An 18,801-nucleotide genomic window follows, 5' to 3' on the forward strand; every position below is an offset into this window, starting at 1 on the left:
GGAAATCACCAGATCATACCTAGAAACTACTTATTTGAAATCTCAGATATGTAAGTAGATCAGGAAATGTCTAGGAAGACGCAATCAGGTTTATCACTTTTTATTTCTTTATGGCTTGTGGACTCCCCTGTGCTAACCAGAGGTGCTTTTGTTTTGCTTGTAACCTTTAAGCTGGACCTCAGGAGAGCTATTCTTGATGCTTAATCCTTGTAATAGGCTTTTTGCTATATTAAAAAAAAATAAGTTCCAAAGATATTTTCTTTCTTGTTTGTTTATAATAAAGTTTACCTTTTTTTAAGAACAGGATTGGATTTCTGTGTCCTAAGAGGTTTGTGCACATGTTGTTTAATTAGCTGGTGGAAACAGCTGATTTCCTTTGTTTTCTTTCTCAGCTCTTCCCTGGAGGGGGGTGACAGGGCTTGAGGGTACCCCACAGGAAGGAATTTCTAAGTGCGCCTTCCTGTGTTCCAAAAGAGGGTGGGGGGGGGAGGGGTTGCACTTGGGTGGTGGCAGCATCTACCCATCCAAGATCAGAGAGAAGCTGTAACCTTGGGAGTTTAATACAAGCCTGGAGCAGCCAGTATTCATTTTTAGAATCCTTACGGGCCCCCACCTTCTGCACTTGACGTGCCAGAGTGGGGAATCAGCCTTGACACCCCCCATGTCCCCTGCCTGGTGGGACACTTCTCAGAAGAGCAGAGGGTTTGCCCAAGTGTCCAAGGTTGTTTTTCTTTTCCCCCGTTCATGCTGCATGCAGTCTAATAGTGCCTCTGCCCCAGAAGTGGCTGCATTTCCGTGTTGCTGTACACCTACCATGTTGGGGGTGGGGGAGAGGGAGGAGGAGGCAGTGGAGATTTAATTTAGTGCCAGATTTTCAAAACTGTTCAGCTCTCAGTGGGTGGTGGGGGCTGTTGGGAGCTGAGAGCTCTTGAAAGCCTAGGCCAGGTTAGGGTCTGTGCTGGGCTGTTGAAGTATTAATTGGCAAAGTGCTGTGGGCAGAACGGAGATTGATAGATGTGAAATATTCCCCTAGAGACAATTTAGCAATGGAAGGGGAAACTGAGGAGAGGTGACTGGACAGCACCCTCTCTAGAACTTTGGCAGATCATTTGGGTTTGTGTCCTGAGCTTCAGGGGCCCCAAGTCCTAGGGTCTGAGTTGCGCAGACTTCGTCTGCAATGATGCTGTGCCCGAACACGGCTTCAAAATCAAACGCGCCTTAGTGGCCCCTGATGAGCTGTGTACGGCAGGACATGGGGACATCCCCTTTTTTAAAACGCTGGTTTCCCTCCCTGTCTGGTCCATGGTGCGGTTTGGTTATTGATTGACACCTGGAGTGCTGGGTGCCATACAGAACATTTGGGGAATGAACCCCTGATCATCCAGACTATCACATGGAGCCTGGGACCCATGTGCCGTGGTTCTGCAGAATCGTGGCATCTTTCTGGACCAGCTATTTCTCTGCAGTGGATCGCTGAGGCCTCTTACTAGGAGGAAGCGAGAAGGGGGAATAGGGTGACCAGACTTCCTGATTTTTATCGGGACTGTCCCGATATTTACTTGTTTGTCCCGCGTCTCGACCTATGTTCGAATTGTCCCAATACTTTGCCCTCTGGCACACAGGCGGAGGGGGCTCACACACCCCCCGCCCCAACTCTGCCCTGACTCCACCCCCTCACTGCCCCATTGGTTCCCTCCCTAAATCCCCGCCCCGGCTCCGCCTCTTCCCCAAGCACGCTGCATTCCTCCTCCTCTCCCCTCCCCTCCCCTCCCAGGCGTGCGCCGCCATACAGCTGATTAGAGCAAGCCTGGGAGGGAGAGGGGAGAAGCAGGAGGCGGAGCGGAGGCGAGCTGGTGCAGGGGGTGGGGGGCAGGGCGTTGAGCTGCCGGTGGGTGCTCAGCACCTACCAATTTTTCCTATGCTCTGGCGGCTCTTGGTTGGTTTTTTGTTTTTGTTTTTCTCCACCGGCAGCCCCCGCCCCCGTCCTAATATTTCACGTCTCTCATCTGGTCACCCTACGGGGGAAGGCTCCTTGAGTTGCTTGCTGCTGGCATGGGGACTGCGGACTCACTCTTAGGCCAATGCCCATTCAAGACTTTGGATGCCAGCCCAGTTGGTTCCCCCTCTGTCAATGTTGGCTTATGGTGACAGAGCTGAACAAGCTGGCCATTGTGCAACTCAGGGCCACTGAAGAAATTGACCGGGGATTTTTATAAGTGTGTGTGTGTCAAAGCTTTTCACCCTTTCGGGTTCAGTGTCTCGCTCCCTCCTCCCCTCCGGGCAGATGCTTGGTTGCCATGACAATCTTGCCATGGTGATGGCTGCTTTCATATCCTGCCAGCAAAGAAAGAAAAGCCAGAGAGGCTCCCAGTCGGGGAGCCCCATGTGCCACCTCTGTTGCTTTATAAACTGCTCTGTCTCTCTTTCCTAGTCTAGTCTGGCTCTGGCGCAGCCCGGATGCAGGATAGGGGCTCCCTGGCACACAGTGCTACTTTCCGAGGCAGCAGCCTGGCTCTGGGGGCCCAGCACTGTCAGTTATCGGCCCAGCGAGAGCTCCCAGTTGGAAAGGGCAAGATCTCTCCCCCCTGCCCGTGTCTCTGTCTCTACCAGTGTGTCTGTCAGCCTGCAGCTTTGTGCCTTGTGTGTTCCTGGCTCTCAGCTGGCCAGGCCCAGGTTTGCAAATAGACCGGCCCTGCAGGAAGGCTCTGCAGCTCCGTCCGGCCCTGTCAATCAGCCCTGGTGTTCCAATGGTCCTTGCTCGGACCAGATCTATTTGCTGCCTTCCCACCGCCCGTGCCTCCAAACAGTTCAGCCAACTGGATGTGCCTTAGTGGGGCGGGGGGACTCTTGTCCTCTTTTCTTCCCCCAACCCCTCTTGCACCCGGCTGTGGCATCCATTACACCCTCACCTCCTCCGCTGGAGTCTTCCTGACCCTCCGGATGGGAGTGTCGTGCAGGGCTGTTTGCTAACAGTGAATGCTGTGCGGTCCTTTGTGTCCATCTCCTTTCCCTCTCCCCGTCCCTGAACCCCCGGTCTGTCTATGGGCTGGTCAGCCAGTCTGACTGCACCCAGCCCCAAGGGGTGCTGTACTCCCAGAATGCATTGCCAGTGTCCCCTGGATGCTGTTGATGTCATGTCTCCTGTGGGGCCGTCAGCAGGAGGGAGCGGGCGTTGAGCCAGGGCTGTTGCGCCCACCCCACTCCTAACAGGGCTTTGGGAACTTTCAAGCCCACTCTACCTGAAAAGTGGTTGACAGCCGGGGTCCCCCTGAAATGGAGACTGGAAGCGGCTTATGTGGCTGGAACAAGCCCCGTCCTGTGTCCCAGTGTGGAAGGCGCAACTGGCAGTAAAAACCGTTCTCAGCACCAGTGCAGATGGGGCTTGGGTCTGATCCTTTCTGGGTAGTGCCTGCAGGAGGCTGCCTCACCTCTGGCCCGACGAATGATTTCCCTGCCTGTGAAGCCCTGGTCTGTTTTAGGTGCCACTTTGTGATCAGTGGGTAACTCCCTAACTGCCAAATGGGCTTAGGCATCTGGGTGGACAAGTGCGGTGCTTGATGCACTTTGGAGCAGCCCCTGAAGTTACTGGAAGTCTTGGCCCTGGCTCCCGTGGGTTTGGGATCAGGTTGGGAGCGAAGTCCACGCCCCGCTTTGCTGTTTGGGCTGCATGGATTCTGATGGGACCTCTCCAACGTCTGTAGCATCCCACCACTCCTCAGCACGGCTTTAATAACCGAGAGGGAGCCGCACGAAGGCCTCATGCCACTCTGACCTCAATGGGCCAAATTCACCCCTGGTGCAACTTCCTTGCTTTCATTACGAACACTTTCCTGGCCTGGGGTCTCAATGTGCTTTGCAGACACTGCTGGATCCAATTTCCTGGCTCTGCGTGAGGTTGGTCAGTGTGATTAGCCCCATTGAGTGGGTGGAGAAACTGAGGCATAGCGAGGTTGAGGCAAGGTCACATGATGGGTCAGTAGCAGATCTGGGATTAGAACATTTGTAAGGGTCTAGTCTTGTCCCGGGCTTTATTTTAATCTGTGAACTTCTATGAACCTGCCGTGCCTTATCCTACCCACCTGAGGTATGACAGTAACTGACTAGAACTGCACCATCTGTCTGGCCTCATTAGTGCTGTAATACTGTAACTGTTAGACACATGATCAGGCAAGTTTGTTAATTATACAGGGTAATCGTGTGGCTATTTCCATCTCTAATTTGTTATTGGGAGCTCTCGAGAATGCAGTTGAGACTAGGCATGGGGCGAGCATCACAGGGGCTGTGCAAAGTGAACAAATCTGTGTGCTCTGCTAATCCTCCTGGAGGTTTCTTCTGTCTCTAATATCGGTAGGTCCGGTCCTGTCCATCTGCCTGCTCCCCGGCCAGCAACTAGGTTTAGGAACTGGCATAGTCCAGTTTCCCATTTCCAATAGGGGGCAGCTTCAGTTGCTTCAGAGGAAGGTACAAGAAACCCACCAAGTGGAAAATTAAGGAATAACCTGCCCACAGAAAGTTTTTCTTCCTGACCCTCATCGCTTAGAAATTGGCTCATGCCCTGAAGCATGAGGATTTAACTTTTTTTTAAAATTAAAATAACCTTCTTAAATTCTCACTTTGTAAATATCCAGCCTTCTTTTGAGTCCAACTAAGCTTTTGTCATCTGGGCTATGCGATAGCCTGTGGACCTCATTGCTAACTCTGTGCTGGGTAATAAAGGAGTATTCTCTTTGTTATATTCTTCATGACTTTTGTTCTACATTTCCTGATGTTCAGTCTCGATTTCCTTTGCTCAGTTTTATCCCAGTGCACCTAGCTCTCATGCCCCTGCCCCATCCTTCCCTCTCACTGAACACATCCCCTGCCTCTTCATTTTACACCACCTTTCAGGTCCCCTTGGTTTAAAAGATCTCTGGCATGGGGTGCTGTGCTAAGTGCATTTGCCTGGTGAAGTTGTACAGCACCTGCCACTGTAAGGTTGTCACCCATCCGGTTTTTGGCTTCTGTGTCTGGGTGCCATTTGACAAGCCCTGGTGTGTGTGTGTGTGTGTTTTTAAATCTGGGGAAGAGGCGGATCAGGGGGCGGGGGCTCAAGGCTCCAATTACCCAACCACTCAGAGTCCCCCTCAGGCCAATGCCTGGTGTCAGCTAACACTGAAGTTCTGGGGGTGCCTAGAGGTACAAGTCAGGATAGAGGCCCTATAGTGACAGCAGAGTTGCCACCTTTCTAATGGCTGGTATCTGGTGGGATCGAGTCTGAAGACTCAGCCAGTAATACCTTGCCTAGCTCAGACCCTCTGGCTCTGCTCATTGGTCTAAGCATGGGCCCTGCAACGCTGTGGGCCCTGTCTGCCTCCCTTAGCACAGAAGCAAAGCAGCGAACAGCAGGCAGGGTGCCAGCTCTCCCAGCTGTACGGGGTGGCATAGGGAAGCAGGGCTGGGGAGGGGGAGAGCAGGGTGCTACTGGGCATTAGGGTAAAAGCCAAAGCATTTAACAGTAGCTTCTTGTGACTCCGAGGGGAGAGATCTCAGGGAGGGTGCAGCTGGCCATGCAAAGTTGCATTCGGCCAGAACATTCAGAAGAGCTCGGCAGCCCCAGCTGGGGCTAGCTGTTCCTGCTGCTCCCATTGTGACACTCACAACCAGGCTTTCACACAAGCTGTGCCCGTCGGGTGCTGGTTGAAAAATACCCATTCTTTTTGCAAGAAATATTTTAAAATATTTTCCTCCTCTCTCCCCCCCCCCCCCCAAGAAACAATGAAAATGTTGACCAAAAAATGTTTTTCTGGTCCAAAACAAAGCGCTGCATTTTACACACACCCACACCCCCCCCCCCCTTCCACTCCCATCGTTTTTGTCAAAAAGCCATTATTTTTTTTGTCCAAGGGGACAGGGAAGGAAACGTCTTTGGGGAGAAGAAACCTGAGCGGCCCCAGTGCTGAGCCCTTCTGAAAATCTCAACCTTGCTGTGGTTGCTGAGCTTTGCCTGGAAATTCTGGCCCAAAGGGCCCAGTTGAGCCTCGTGCTGTTTGATTCTGTTTGTAGGCTTTAAACGAAGTGCCAGCCTGGGAACCCTGGAGAAAAGCCCCCACTTAGTGAGATTTTTGTGCTGGCGTAATCTGACATCCCTTTCCATCCTTCAGTGATGCACAAACTGTCCACAGAGGATTCTTTCCCAGGTGTCCGGCTGGTGGGTCTTGCCCACATGCTCAGGGTCTAGCTGGTCACCAGATTTGGGGTCTCGAGGGAATTTTCCCCGGGTCAGATTGGCAGAGACCCTGGGGGGGTTTTCGCCTTCCTCTGCAGCACGGGGCACGGGCAGGTTTAAACTAGTGTAAATAATGGATTCTCTAACTTCAAGTCTTTAAACCATGATTTGAGGACTTCAGTAACTCAGCCAATGGTTAGGGGTCTGCTACAGGAGTGGGTGGGTGAGGTTTTGCAGCCTGGGCTGTGCCGGAGGCCAGATGAGATGATCAAGAAGGCCCCTTCTGGCCTTAAAGTCTCAGTCTATAACACCTAGCTCTTACCCAGTGTCTTTCATCCAGAGAATTCAAAGAGCTTTACAAAGTATTTGATATAATTATCCCTGCTTTACAGATGGGAAAACTGAGGCCATACAGGATTTGCTTCGCCCATGGCTAAAGTACACTAAACAGTAGCTGAGGGTAATATTGTACGCTATTTGATAATCCCCACTTAGTGAGGTGGTGGTGGTGGTGGTATTAAGCATGTGGTCTGTTCTACCGGCTTCCATGGCTTTAAAAGAATTAATATAAGTATTTATAAAACAGCCAATGAGGGAAGTTGTTTTGTCATTAAGTCTCCAAAAAGAGTTCTTATCAGAGTATTTGGTGTCATGTTGTTTTTTCTCCCTGGTTCTTTCCAGGCAAGCCAGCTTCAGAGCTGCCAGGCCGATCCCCTGAAAATAGGAGACTTTCAAATCTCAATGAAAGCAGCTGTCTTACCAAGCAAAGCTGCAGGTCATTTTGTTAGCAGTACATTTCTATTCCTTGATTCCCATGTAATGGCAGGATTTTAGGTGCGTGTGTGCATGTGTTTGTGTGAAATTACGACTAATAGATCTGATTTGGGTTGTGCGGATGCTGGGGCGACGCTGATGGCCTGTGAGCTACAGAGGTCAGACTGGTTCATGGTCTCTTCTGGCCTTCAGCGCCGTGATTTAGAAGGTAATCAAGAACTTGAGAGCAAGTACTGAAAAGACCCTTAGTGGAACTCTTGCCTTCCTGGCTCAGATTGGGTTGGTTTTCATCTCTGGCTTCCCCAGTCTCGCTCCCATGGGGTCTGTATTGTCCCTTTCCCTTGTCTGTTTTGATCAGCAATATTCGGATTACTACGGGGTTTATTTTTAATGACTGATTTGGGGCAAAAAATGTTTAAGCCTCGAATTTGTATGATGGGAAACTGCGTCAAGGGAGCTTTTAATGATGTGGATTGAACGTGTGCGCTGCAGTCGTCTGTCTGACAAAGGAGCAGTGAGTCTAGCGGCTGGGCGCTGACAGCAGGTGAATTCGCCTGGAAATAAAGCCCAGGTTTGTGGGTTTATTTGACCAGTGAGGGTAAGTAGACACCAGGACCACTTACCCAGGGCTGTGGTGGATGCCCCCATCCCTTGAAGCTTTGAAATCAAGAACGTGCATCTCTAATGCATCTGCTTTAGCTCACCAGCATGTCACGGGATTGATTCCGAAGTTACTGGGTCAAGCCTGTGTTATACCGGAGATGAAACTGCATGGTCAGAATGGTCCCTCCTGGCCTTGAAATCTAGGAATTTATAAACAAAATTTTAAATGAGTGCATGCGTTCTAGATCCCTGAAGCGAGTGTGCAGTTTGGGGCTGTGCGCAGATGTGGGGGGCTACCTACCTATGCCTCGCAGATTGAGGATCTGCATGTCTAAACCAAGTGTTACCTGGCCTAGTAGCTTGTAGGTGCCCAGGTCATCCAAACCCGTATTCCAGTTAGACTGATGCATTGACTGCCATAAAGTAGCAGCTGGGACCCCTACATATCTAATGGGGGGAGGGGTTGCAAGCAGTAAAGGAGTGGGAGAGAGGTCTGGAAGGAGAAATAATCCACCCAAGGGCCCAAGCTGCCCCTGGGAACAGTCTTTAGGGACCATCCAGCATCTTCTGACCTGACCCACTTATGCAAATGAAAATGAGAGCTCGTCAACACAAACTTTGAATAGCAGCCATGGATTTGGGGCGCCCCTGCTTCTGGGGGGCCCAGCCTGAGACACGGTGGGCCGTGGTTTTGTTCCCCCCCACCCCCGAAGGTTTAAGCACAAGGAAATCCAGCTGAAGTCAGTGGGAGCTGCGGGACAGTCAGTACCTCTGGGAATTGGGCCCCAATTGTCTCAAAATGGGCTCCCCAGAAAGAGAAGCCTCCAGAATCAGAGGCCAGTGCGGAAAACATGGGTCTTGCTCTTTCTAGCAGAATGTGAGGCAGAGGCAGGAGAAAGGCATCTGACTAGGCCAGGGAGCCATTAATAAATAGGAAAGGTGCTTCCGAGACGTCTGTTAGCCTTTGGCAGGGCCGTGTTTCCTTGTGCTTGTCGTCTGTCAGCAGCCGCCTGTGGTCTCTTGTCTCACAACTGATCATCAGCTCTTTGGGGCAGGGACCCTCTTCTTGTTCTGTGTTTGTACAGCACCTGGCGTCAGAGGGTCATGATCCATAACTTGGGCTCCTATAAGCTACTGCAAGACAATAATAAGGAAAAGCAGCAAAGAGTCTTGTGGCACCTTATGCTCCAAAACGTCTGTTAGTCTATGAGCTTTCGTGGGTGAATACCCACTTTGTCGGATGCGTTGGATACGTCTGTTAGTCAATAAGGTGCCACAAGACTCTTTGCTGCTTTTACAGATCCAGACTAACACGGCTCCCCCTCGAATAATAAGGAACTATTTTTGCAATAGCAGAAGGGTATTTTCCATAAACCTTCCCCTACAATTTACTGTCCCTCATATATTGGTGTGTATGTTGGGGCCCCACCAATATCACTTGCTAAGGGTCAAGCAACCATGACATGGGAACTGCTGTCAGTAGCTACTGACTGGGAGGATTTGAACCAGCAACACTGAGGTGACAGTAACACCATGGTCCCTACCCTTTGTGTGGTCTCTAATTATCTCACTGCATCAGTCCACAAGAGTCAGGGGGGCCACTCTGACCAAATTCCAGCTGCCTTTCTAAAGCCTGCATCCTGCAGGTTCACCTGGGTGTGGTGTTCCTGTTCCAGGCTGTTACTTTGTGTGGTTAAGCAGCTGCTGCCAGGTTGCAGCCCAGAGGTGGCTGCATTTCACTGGTGGGCAAGGTGATTCCCCTTGCTGCAGGGATGCAGGGTGCTCTGGGAGAGGTAAGATTGTTGTCCTCAATTGTCTGTCTTCTCCCTCTGGCAGGATCCGTCCCCAGCTGTCAAAGGAGAAGATTGAGGGATGCCACATCTGCACTTCAGTGACACCTGGGGAGCCCCAGGTGCTGCTGGGAAAGGACAAGGCGTTCACCTATGACTTTGTGTTCGACCTGGACACGTGGCAGGAGCGGATCTACACCACCTGTGTCAGCAAACTCATCGAGGGCTGCTTCGAAGGATACAATGCCACTGTGCTGGCATATGGCCAGGTACTAGCTGTCCCCATCTTGTGTCTCGACAGTAAACCTGGGCTGCTGCAGAGAAGCCAGGCTCGGTTGTTAGCAGTTGTGGGCTATCCGGCTGGGCACGGAGTGCTGCGCCAGCAAAGCCATGCGGGAAGGTGCTTGGCTGGGCCTGCAGGTCGGAGTTGAGGCTTGTTGGTGGGGTGCAGGGGCAGAGGCCCAGGGCTGGAATATTGCAGGGGCTGTGGGTTGGGATTTTGAGGCATCAACAGAGCTGTTGGGGAATAGTCAGGGAGTGGTGGCTGCAGGTTGGGTTTGGCAGCCCAGAGCTGGAGATGCAGGGGGCTGCTCTTAGGCCGATGCACCCTGGGGTTGCCTAAGTGCCTGTCCTATGCCCTTTCAGACCGGAGCTGGGAAGACGTACACCATGGGCACCGGCTTTGACACAAACATCTCGGAGGAGGAGCACGGGATCATCCCGCGGGCCATCTCCCACCTCTTCAGCGGCATCGAGCAACGCAAACGGGCAGCGCAGGAGCGTGGCACAGCCGTGCCGGAGTTCAAAGTCAGCGCCCAGTTCCTAGAGGTGGGTGTGAGCGAGGGGGGAGCGAGCCGGGGCCCAGGAGTGTGAGGAGCTGCCGTTCCCACACCTGGAACAGGGCATAGGTGGGGGTGTCTGTCCCAGCAACCGCAAACCACAACTGCTCATGCACTGCTGCAGTGGGGCATGTGCTGTGGGCCCTACATAAAACGGTACTGACTGCTTATGTTCTGGCTTCTCTGGGAGGCAGTGGTGCTGGTTATCTGTGCCCCATCTGTGTCTGGGAACTGGAGGGCTGGCTCTATTGCCGTCTGTGTACTCTGCACCCACTTGCCGGCATCCAGATTTGGGCCAAAGTCCAGTTGCTGTACAAAGAATGCAGGTTTTTCCAGCCTTCTCCAATTCAGGGGCTAAGCAGGAATTCTGTGGCGCCTTCCACCCCATCAGGCTTCAGGCTTTCTCCTCACCTTGAAAGGAACATACTGGCCCTTCCTACCTCTTTGCCCTGTTTCTCAGTCTCCAGAGCCTGATTTTAGCATGTTCCTATCATTATCCAAACCTTTCCTATTGCGCCTTTCATCTAGAATGATCCCATCATGCCTTGCAGACTGTGTGTACTTCGTGATCACTTCAGCTCTTACCCACATGCAGCCAGTTCTGGGGTGGAATGTGGAAAAACCAAATGCAGCATCAATCAGCAGTTCAGGACAGGAATGGGTTTAGAATGACGTCTCTGGGTGAATGCAGGGAGGCTGTATATCTAGCCCCACTGTTCTGACAAAGTTTCTATTTTGGTAATGCCCCAAACGCATGTGGAAAAGCCAGGAGATCTTTAAAGGATTGGCTTTGCATTTTACTTTCAGATCATGTTGATAGAGAAATGTGTGCTGTGGTATAATAGATCCAGACTATGCCACCCTTGTATTTAGTGACTAGAGCTGGGTGAGGGAGATTTTTGTGAAATCACGGAAAACCACTGTGACATTGTTTTGCCAAATCACTTTTTGCGTAATTTCATGGAATCCTGAAACTTGAGCGCTTTTTTAGAATGTGCAAAATCTCAAGTGATCTGAAAACTAGTCCCACTCCAACATAGAAATGCCTCCCCTCTTGGAAAAGTGTAGAGGAGAAAGCATCTGCTGTAAGGCTATATAGCCTAGAAAGGACAAAGACTGGGAGCAGGGAGATCCTGAGTTCTAATCCCACTGCTGACACAGTGCCCTCAATGATCCTTGAATATCTATCCCTTCAGAGGCGTATTTTCTTGGGCTTCAACACCTTCATGAATTAGATAAATACCAATGGTCCATTTTATAATGGAGGTACAGATAGTGACCGGCCAAAGATCAGGCAAGGCTGGGTCTGAACCAGAAGTGGATTGCACATCTCCAGATGTTCAGACCCAAACCACTAGAGCACAGAGTTCCCCCTGGAAAGTCTCTGAGCTCCATTTTCTCCATCTGGGCAAAGAGTTGAGACCCGTATGACTTCAGACCCCTGTACCTGGCTGGGTAAGTTACCCCAATAGGAAACCTTCCCAGCTTCCATGACACCCTCCTCATCTCTTCTGCCCCAAATCTGAAGAAGCCGGAAGCGTGCCCGTGTTCCCAAGGATCTCTAGCCTTGGCAGGGCTTTGGCCCTTCCCTGAGCGCCAGTGAGCTGGCACGGAAGCAGGACGCGGGAGGACTTCCTGCTCATTGGCACCTTCTTTGAAATCCCTTTGTCAGGGCGAGGCTATTCTGAGTGGTGGTTAACCCTGCTTCTCGTTCAGTACGGCGGGGAGTGCCCCTCCGCCAGCAGTGTTGTGTGACTGCCCAGCCCCGGGCATGAGCTATAGGATCAGACACACATGCTGCAGTGAACCCTGTGAGATCCCGTCTCCCCCCTCCTATAGCATCTTCCCCAGAGCCAGCCGGTCCTGCTTGTGAATGCCACAGGGTGCTGGGACTCCCACCGAGTAAGTCACCAAAGCAGATCTCGCTGTTGGGAAAACCTCCTGCTATTTAGCCTACGTTTCCCTTTGCTCGATCGCTTTCCTCCCAGCGACACCCCCTTTGGGAACGCCCAGTTAGAGTTTATGGGCTGGGGTAACTCCAGTGACTTCAATGAAGCTATGTCTGAGGATCTGGCCCCACTGCACTGGCATGTGGAGAGTTTGTGTGAACGTGGCCAATGCCGTGGCTGCCACGGGGTGGCCGGTGGACCCTTTATGTGGACTGAACCATCCCACCTAGGCTAAGAGGAGCTACATCTGAAAACCCTTCCCCTTGGCCTTGCTGCAGCTCTGTAGGTTCAGCACCAGAAGCCGTCCAGTCTGAAGGCTGGGCTGGCAGATGCCTGCTTCTTAGCTATAGCTTAGCTTTGACAAAGCCCAGAGGCTGCTGGGGTGACAGCAGTGACTCCAGCACTGCAAGGGTTAATGACACTGGCAGTGCTGGAGCTGGGGTCCGCCTGCTGAGTTTATTGTGTCCTGTCTGTTTTCCGGTCAGGATATTTTTTGCCTGTTAAATAGCTTCAGCGACTTAGATGTCTGGGCTTCTGGAGCCTCCAGTCCAGCATGAGGCAGGAGTTTCCTCCAGACAAACCCCTCTGGTCTATTTCAGAGTCGCCTGTTTGTATTTCCCGGCGGGCTGTGCCCAGCCTTGCTCGGTCCAGGCGATCTGCAGAATCGCAGTGACTGTGAAGGCCCTAGTGTAGCAGAGCTCAGGCTTTACCGTCGCATCATCTAGACCCAGCTGGTATCTAGCACTTTGCCTCAGGAGAGCTCAAGGTGCTTTACAAAGGATCTGCAGCCCATCTAGCACCACACGCAGTGAGGACCCAACCCAGCTTCCTTCTGGGACTTCAGCGCACCACCCACCCTGTAATGATCCGCTGGATTCCCGTCACTTACGCAAATGGGCAGGTCCCAGCCTGTGCCACCCACAGAACTGTCAGCCAGCTGGGCGAAGCAATGGGAGGCCAGGCACGCCCACCACCCCAGGGCAGGGTCCCATCTGTGGGTGGTGGCTGGGGAAGGGGGGACGGCCGGGTCACATCACCTATCCCTCGTGTAGGGTCACTGCCTGGATCAGCCCTACGGTGGGATTTCAGAGACCCGGGTTTTTCCTCCCAGCTCTGCTATGCACGCCCAGGGTAACTCTGGGCATGTCCCTTGGTCTCTCTGGCCTCCATTCCCCATCTGTACAATGAGGCGTGAGGGTAAATAAGGTAGATTGTGAGGTGCTTGCATACTAGGGTAAAGGGGGACCTGGTAAATATTGTAAACGGGGTGAAGCCTGTCCGTTCTACTCTGCTTTGCCAAGAGGAGCCCCTGTGTAGCCCCTCTGTGGACCTGGGCCTTCAGGGGGCTCCCTCTGAGCCCACCCATTCTCCTGCCCTGTAGTGATTGGGATGGTCTCAATGCACCTGCCCTGCCATTCTTGCCCCTTCCCCTCCATTAGCCACTGGCACTAAATCCCTTTCTCCTCCTGATCAGTGCTCGCTCCTTCCACACTGCGCCCGCTCCTGGCAGGGGAGCAGGAGCTGGGCTGGCGATACAGGGCTCGCTTGCGAAGCTAATCCAGGGTGAGGTGCACAATTGGCTCTGGCTTCCCTGCCTTTGGGGAGCTCCCAGCTCAGAGCCCTAGTTAGCCCCTTTCTCCACCAGGGCAGGTCACTCCATCAGTGACACCCCCCCACCCCCATGGGCCAGGCCTGACTTGCTGGGCTCTGGATATTTACCCTGCCCGGACTCTAGTCCCAGATAACTAGGGGCCCAGCAGGGTCCCCGGACTTATGGACAGTGACAGGGGGAATGCCAGGTGCGGTGATCTGGCTCCTCGGCCTCCTGTCTGCTCTCTGCGAGCTGTTAAGCAGCCTAGTGGGCACGGCCTGGAGCTAGGACGTCTGGGTTCTTTCTATTCCAGGTTCTGCCACTGGCTTGGTGCGTGGCCTTGGGGAACTCACTGCTCCAATCTGTGCCCTTAGCTAGGGATCATCGGGGCAGCATGCTGGCACTGTGCTGCTCTGCGTGTGCTGGGCAGAGGAGGCGGGACCCAAGAGGCATTGGGGGAGGTCAGGGGTACCTGGAGGAGAGGTGGCTGGGGATGACCCAGGAGGCATAGAATCATACAATATCAGGGTCGGAAGGGACCTCAGGAGGTCATCTAGTCCAACCCCCTGCTCAAAGCAGGACCAATCCCCAGACAGATTTTTTGCCCCAGATCCCTAAATGGCCCCTTCAAGGATTGAGCTCACAACCCTGGGTTTAGCAGGCCAATGCTCAAACCCCTGAGCATTGGGGGAAGGTAGGGGTTATCTGGAGGAGAGGTGGGGGGACCCAGGAGGCATATGGGGGAGGTCGGGGTACCTGGAGGAGAGGTGGGGGGAACCAGGAGGCATATGGGGGAGGTGGGAGGTAGGGGTTACCTGGAGGGAGCCAAGAGGCTGTCTAAGCACAACACCTGTGCACCCCGCAGTGGCAGGAGGTTAGTTGTGAAGCCCCATGCCAGGCTTTGCACCAAGTCCCGGGCCGCCCAGTAACCCACTGCCCTGTCTCCCTCCCCGGCAGCTCTACAACGAGGAGATCCTGGACCTGTTCGACAGCGCTCGGGACCCCGACTCCCGCCACCGCAAGTCCAACATCAAAATCCACGAGGATGCCAGCGGCAGCATCTATACCACAGGCGTCACCTCCCGTCTCATCAGCTCCCAGGATGAGGTGGGCGATGCCTGGGGCCTGGCTGCTGCAGGGGGTCGGCTGCTCTGAATTGCAGGAGAGTGAGCAGGGGCAGCATGGAGGGGCCGGGTGCTTTGAGGGGCAGAGCCACTGGTGATGACAAGGGGGGTTGGGTGCTAGCGTGCCACAGCCCCAGGGCAGCAGCTCTCCTAGCCAGCCCTGGGAGGCTCTGGCTGCTGCTGCCCTGGGACAGACACACTCAGGGTATGGCATTGACATGTGGCCAGATGACGTGCCCCTGGGTGGCATGAGGGCACTGCACCAGGATGCCAAGCGCTTTGGATTTTCCTGCAGCGGCTTCGCGGCATGACTGTCCCAAAGCTGGTCTTAGGCGGGTGGAGAGGGATGGACTGTGAATAGATTTTCCCTGCCCCCCCCCCCAACTGCTCTACTAGCCTCCCCGTCTCCCCCACCGAAGGGGAATTGTCCCCCTGCTGATCCCAGCCCTCTCCTCTTGTCCACACTCAGCAGCCCCCCTTGCAGCAAGAGGGGAGCCCAGCTTGGACAGTTTTAACTCTCTCCTTGCCAGTCCCCAGAGAGGAGGCGTTTTAAATCCACTCCCCACCCCTTTAATCTGTGTGCTTGGATCCTTCCTTCTCTCCAGGCCCTGCTCCTGTCCTCTGTGCCATGTGGTGCAGGGCCTAGCGGGAGCGGTCCCGCTGGCATCCTCAGTGCCCACGTGCTCGTCCCCTGTTACCCGAGGGCAGGCGTCTGGGCTCCATGCCTAGCCCTCCCATGCCCCCTTGTGGTGTTGGCACATGGTACCTGTCTCCCTTGGGAGCAGCATCCTGGGGCGAAGGGGGGTGGGAACGCAGCCCCCATCCTGTAGCTCCGGGGCAAGGGAATCTCTCGCCCAGCGGGTAGTACGAGCTGTTAGTTAACCAGGCACTGCTGCAGGAGGCTCTGGTCCCAGGGGAGATGAGTCAGGCCCAAAGGCAGGACTGTGAGCGTGTGACGCTGGGACGCATCTCTACTGTTGTGTCAAGTGGGTATCTCCTGGCACAAGCACATGGAGGGGGTTGGTCCTGGAGAAGCCCCTGCCCTGTGCATTGGGTGTGTGAGCGGGAATGTCTCCCAGCTGGCTGGGATTAGCAGAAACAACCCTCAGGACCTGGAGGTCAAAACCCTCTTCTGCTGCCCCCGGACACTTCATGTGCAGCAGAGAGCATGGGGGGCAGCGTGGACCTGTGCTTAGGACTCTGGGCTGGGCCCTGGGAGAGCTGGGTTGTTACCCACTGGGCCACTTGCTGCAGCGTAACCTTTGCAAGTCCCTTCTCTGCCAGCTGCGTGGGGCTGGGGTGTTCTCTCTCTGTGTTTGTACAGCACCTAGCACACCAGGGCCTTGATCTGTGGAGTGTCACGTTACTCGCCACGGCTGTGCATGGGCAGGTTCCCAATCCCTGCTTTGAGCACACAGACCCTGAGTTAGCCTCTGCCCTGGCCTCTTGCCTGGGGTTTGGCTTTCCTGGTAACTCGTGAGCAGGGCTGTTCCAGGGTCTCCCTGCAGCGCGTGCTCCCTTGTTCCCTGTGGCCATGGGAGACGCTCCCAGCGCGGGTCCTGGCACCCGGGCCAGGATGGCTCGGCAGGAGAGCCTGCATGCCATGCAGGGGCTCAGCTGCCCCCATCCCAGGGTGACTATGGCACATTGACCTAGGGTGCCCTCCCCACTTTGGCATCTCCCCCCCTCCCGGCAGGCTGGGGTGGAAATTTCTTTGAATCCTTTCCTTGTTGTTGCAGCTGATCCAGTGCCTGAAGCAGGGAGCTCTGTCCCGCACAACCGCCAGCACCCAGATGAATGTCCAGAGCTCCCGCTCCCACGCCATCTTCACCATCCACCTGTGCCAAATGAGAGTCTGTGCCCAGCCCGACCTGGTGAGACTGTGCGAGAGGGGCAGGGGAGTGCCCTTTGCCCCACAGCACGGCAGGCATGAGCTGCTGTCAGGCTAGTTCCTACGACTCCCTGCCACGTGCTGGCTGACAGCAGAGCCACAGTGGGATGCTCAGAGAGGGGGTGGGTTGGGAGCTATCATAGCAGAGGGATAATGCCCCGTTCCCCCGCGGGAGGCACTGACGCTGCGGCGTGTCTGCTTGCCAGGTGACCGGCCTTCCAGAGGGATCCCAGGCCACCAGCGAGTATGAGACCCTCACCGCCAAGTTCCACTTTGTCGACCTGGCCGGCTCGGAGAGGCTGAAGCGGACGGGAGCTACGGGCGAGAGAGCCAAGGAGGGTATCTCCATCAACTGCGGCCTGGTAGGCTCTTAGCAGGCGGAGGAGATGGGGACAGGTTGCAGTGGATATAAAGGGGCTGCCGGACACAGACAGACCCTGCCTGGCTCACTAGCTCCCAGACTGAGCCGCCACAGGTCATGACTAGGGGTCGTGCGGTGGACTCGGTGGTGAGGGACCGGGCCACTAGCTGCGCTACCCAGCGCTGTCCCCAGTAGGGGGAGATTCCTCGATCTGGGGGCTGGGGAATAACGTGGAGGCAGGAGAGGGGCAGCACACTGGCTGGCTGCTAGTGCATTTGGTCCAGAGCCCCCCCACTCCCTGGAGAGAGGTGGCTCCCATCGCCCTGAGCTTTGTATTCAGTAGGGAAGGGCCTGCCCCAGCATGGGGGGGAGAACTCAGTCCCTTCCATTTTGTTGGCAGCTGGCGTTGGGAAACGTCATAAGCGCCCTTGGAGACCAGAGCAAGAAAGCGGTGCACGTACCCTACCGAGACTCCAAACTGACCCGGCTCCTACAGGACTCCCTTGGGGGGAACAGGTAACAGGCACCCTGAGCCAGAGCATGGGGTCACCCAGTGGGTGTCAGCTTCAGCTGGGTGTGCGTGACCCAGAACGGAAGAGCTGTGCCCTCGCTGGGGCTGCGGTCTGCGTCCTGGGAGTGTCACATGCGGGAGGTGGGGGATTTCTGAGTAACAGGAGGGCTGGTCGGACTCGGGATGGATCTGAAGTGCTGTGTGGGTTTCCTGGGGTGGCGTGTTGCCGAGGGTCCGGTGGCATCTCAATAGTGACTTTTTTCCCAATATTATTTTGGTCCTGGGCCCCAGACGCAATTAGGCAGCTTTCGCGGAATTAGCTCTTGCAAAATGCGTCTGAGCCCTTCGTGATCCGGGACTTGGCAGCCGAGTTCCCAGCACGGGATTGCTCTAATCTCTCCCCCCTTCCTGTCTCAGCGATGCCCTGAATGCCCTGCCGTGGGCCGCCCGGGGCCATGACTCCCTGAACACCACTTTGTAATGAGTAGGGGAGGCCACCTAGGGTTCTCTTTGCCAGCACGATGCAGGCTGCTGCCTGAGCCACGCTCCCAGCCTGTGCCGGCCCAGGGTGGAAGGGGTCCAAGGCAGGGCCCGGACACTGATCGCATCCCGGTTATAAAGTAAATAAAGGCCAAAGTGGGGTGTGGCTGGAGCTGCCAATAGGCACCCATGTGCCAGCGTTGGAATTGGCTGATCCGACGTGGCCCAGGTGCTGCGTTGTTTGATGGCAGCTCTGGCTGACCCTGCTGGCTCTCCGTCCTCCCTAGCCAAACCATCATGATCGCCTGCATCAGCCCCTCTGACCGGGACTTCATGGAGACCTTGAACACGCTCAAGTATGCCAACCGGGCTCGCAACATCAAGAACAAGGTGGTGGTGAACCAGGACAAAACTAGCCAGCAGATCAGCGCCCTGCGGGCCGAGATCGCCCGCCTCCAGATGGAGCTCATGGAGTACAAGGCGGTAAGGGGCGGCTGAGCGGGCAAAGCCTTGCGGGTGTATGGCCCACTCGGGTCACCGGCACAGATCGAACCCAGGACCTTCCGCGCCAGCCCCTGCCACTTGGGCTAACGGAGTAATTCTGCTATCTGGGTTTGTGGCAGGCTGTTGTGGTTGCTGGGGCTGGTTGCAAGAGGGAGACCTACTTGCATGTAGAAAGCCTG

General features: G+C 54.7%; 1 protein-coding gene across 2 annotated transcripts in view; it reads left to right on the top strand.

The window, feature by feature from the left end:
• KIF21B (kinesin family member 21B) overlaps positions 1 to 18,801 on the top strand; it is an 87,947-nt gene that overhangs the window by 34,010 nt on the left and 35,136 nt on the right. For both annotated transcript variants that reach the window (XM_039534933.1, XM_039534935.1), the window contains exons 2-8: positions 9,419 to 9,641; positions 10,018 to 10,200; positions 14,709 to 14,858; positions 16,615 to 16,749; positions 16,973 to 17,128; positions 17,528 to 17,643; positions 18,406 to 18,601. In XM_039534933.1, the coding sequence (XP_039390867.1) occupies positions 9,419 to 9,641; positions 10,018 to 10,200; positions 14,709 to 14,858; positions 16,615 to 16,749; positions 16,973 to 17,128; positions 17,528 to 17,643; positions 18,406 to 18,601 (1,159 nt within the window). The remainder of the gene's footprint in view (positions 1 to 9,418; positions 9,642 to 10,017; positions 10,201 to 14,708; positions 14,859 to 16,614; positions 16,750 to 16,972; positions 17,129 to 17,527; positions 17,644 to 18,405; positions 18,602 to 18,801) is intronic.

This window comes from Mauremys reevesii, linkage group 4 (assembly GCF_016161935.1).
Source record: "Mauremys reevesii isolate NIE-2019 linkage group 4, ASM1616193v1, whole genome shotgun sequence".
Lineage (NCBI taxonomy): Eukaryota > Metazoa > Chordata > Testudines > Geoemydidae > Mauremys > Mauremys reevesii.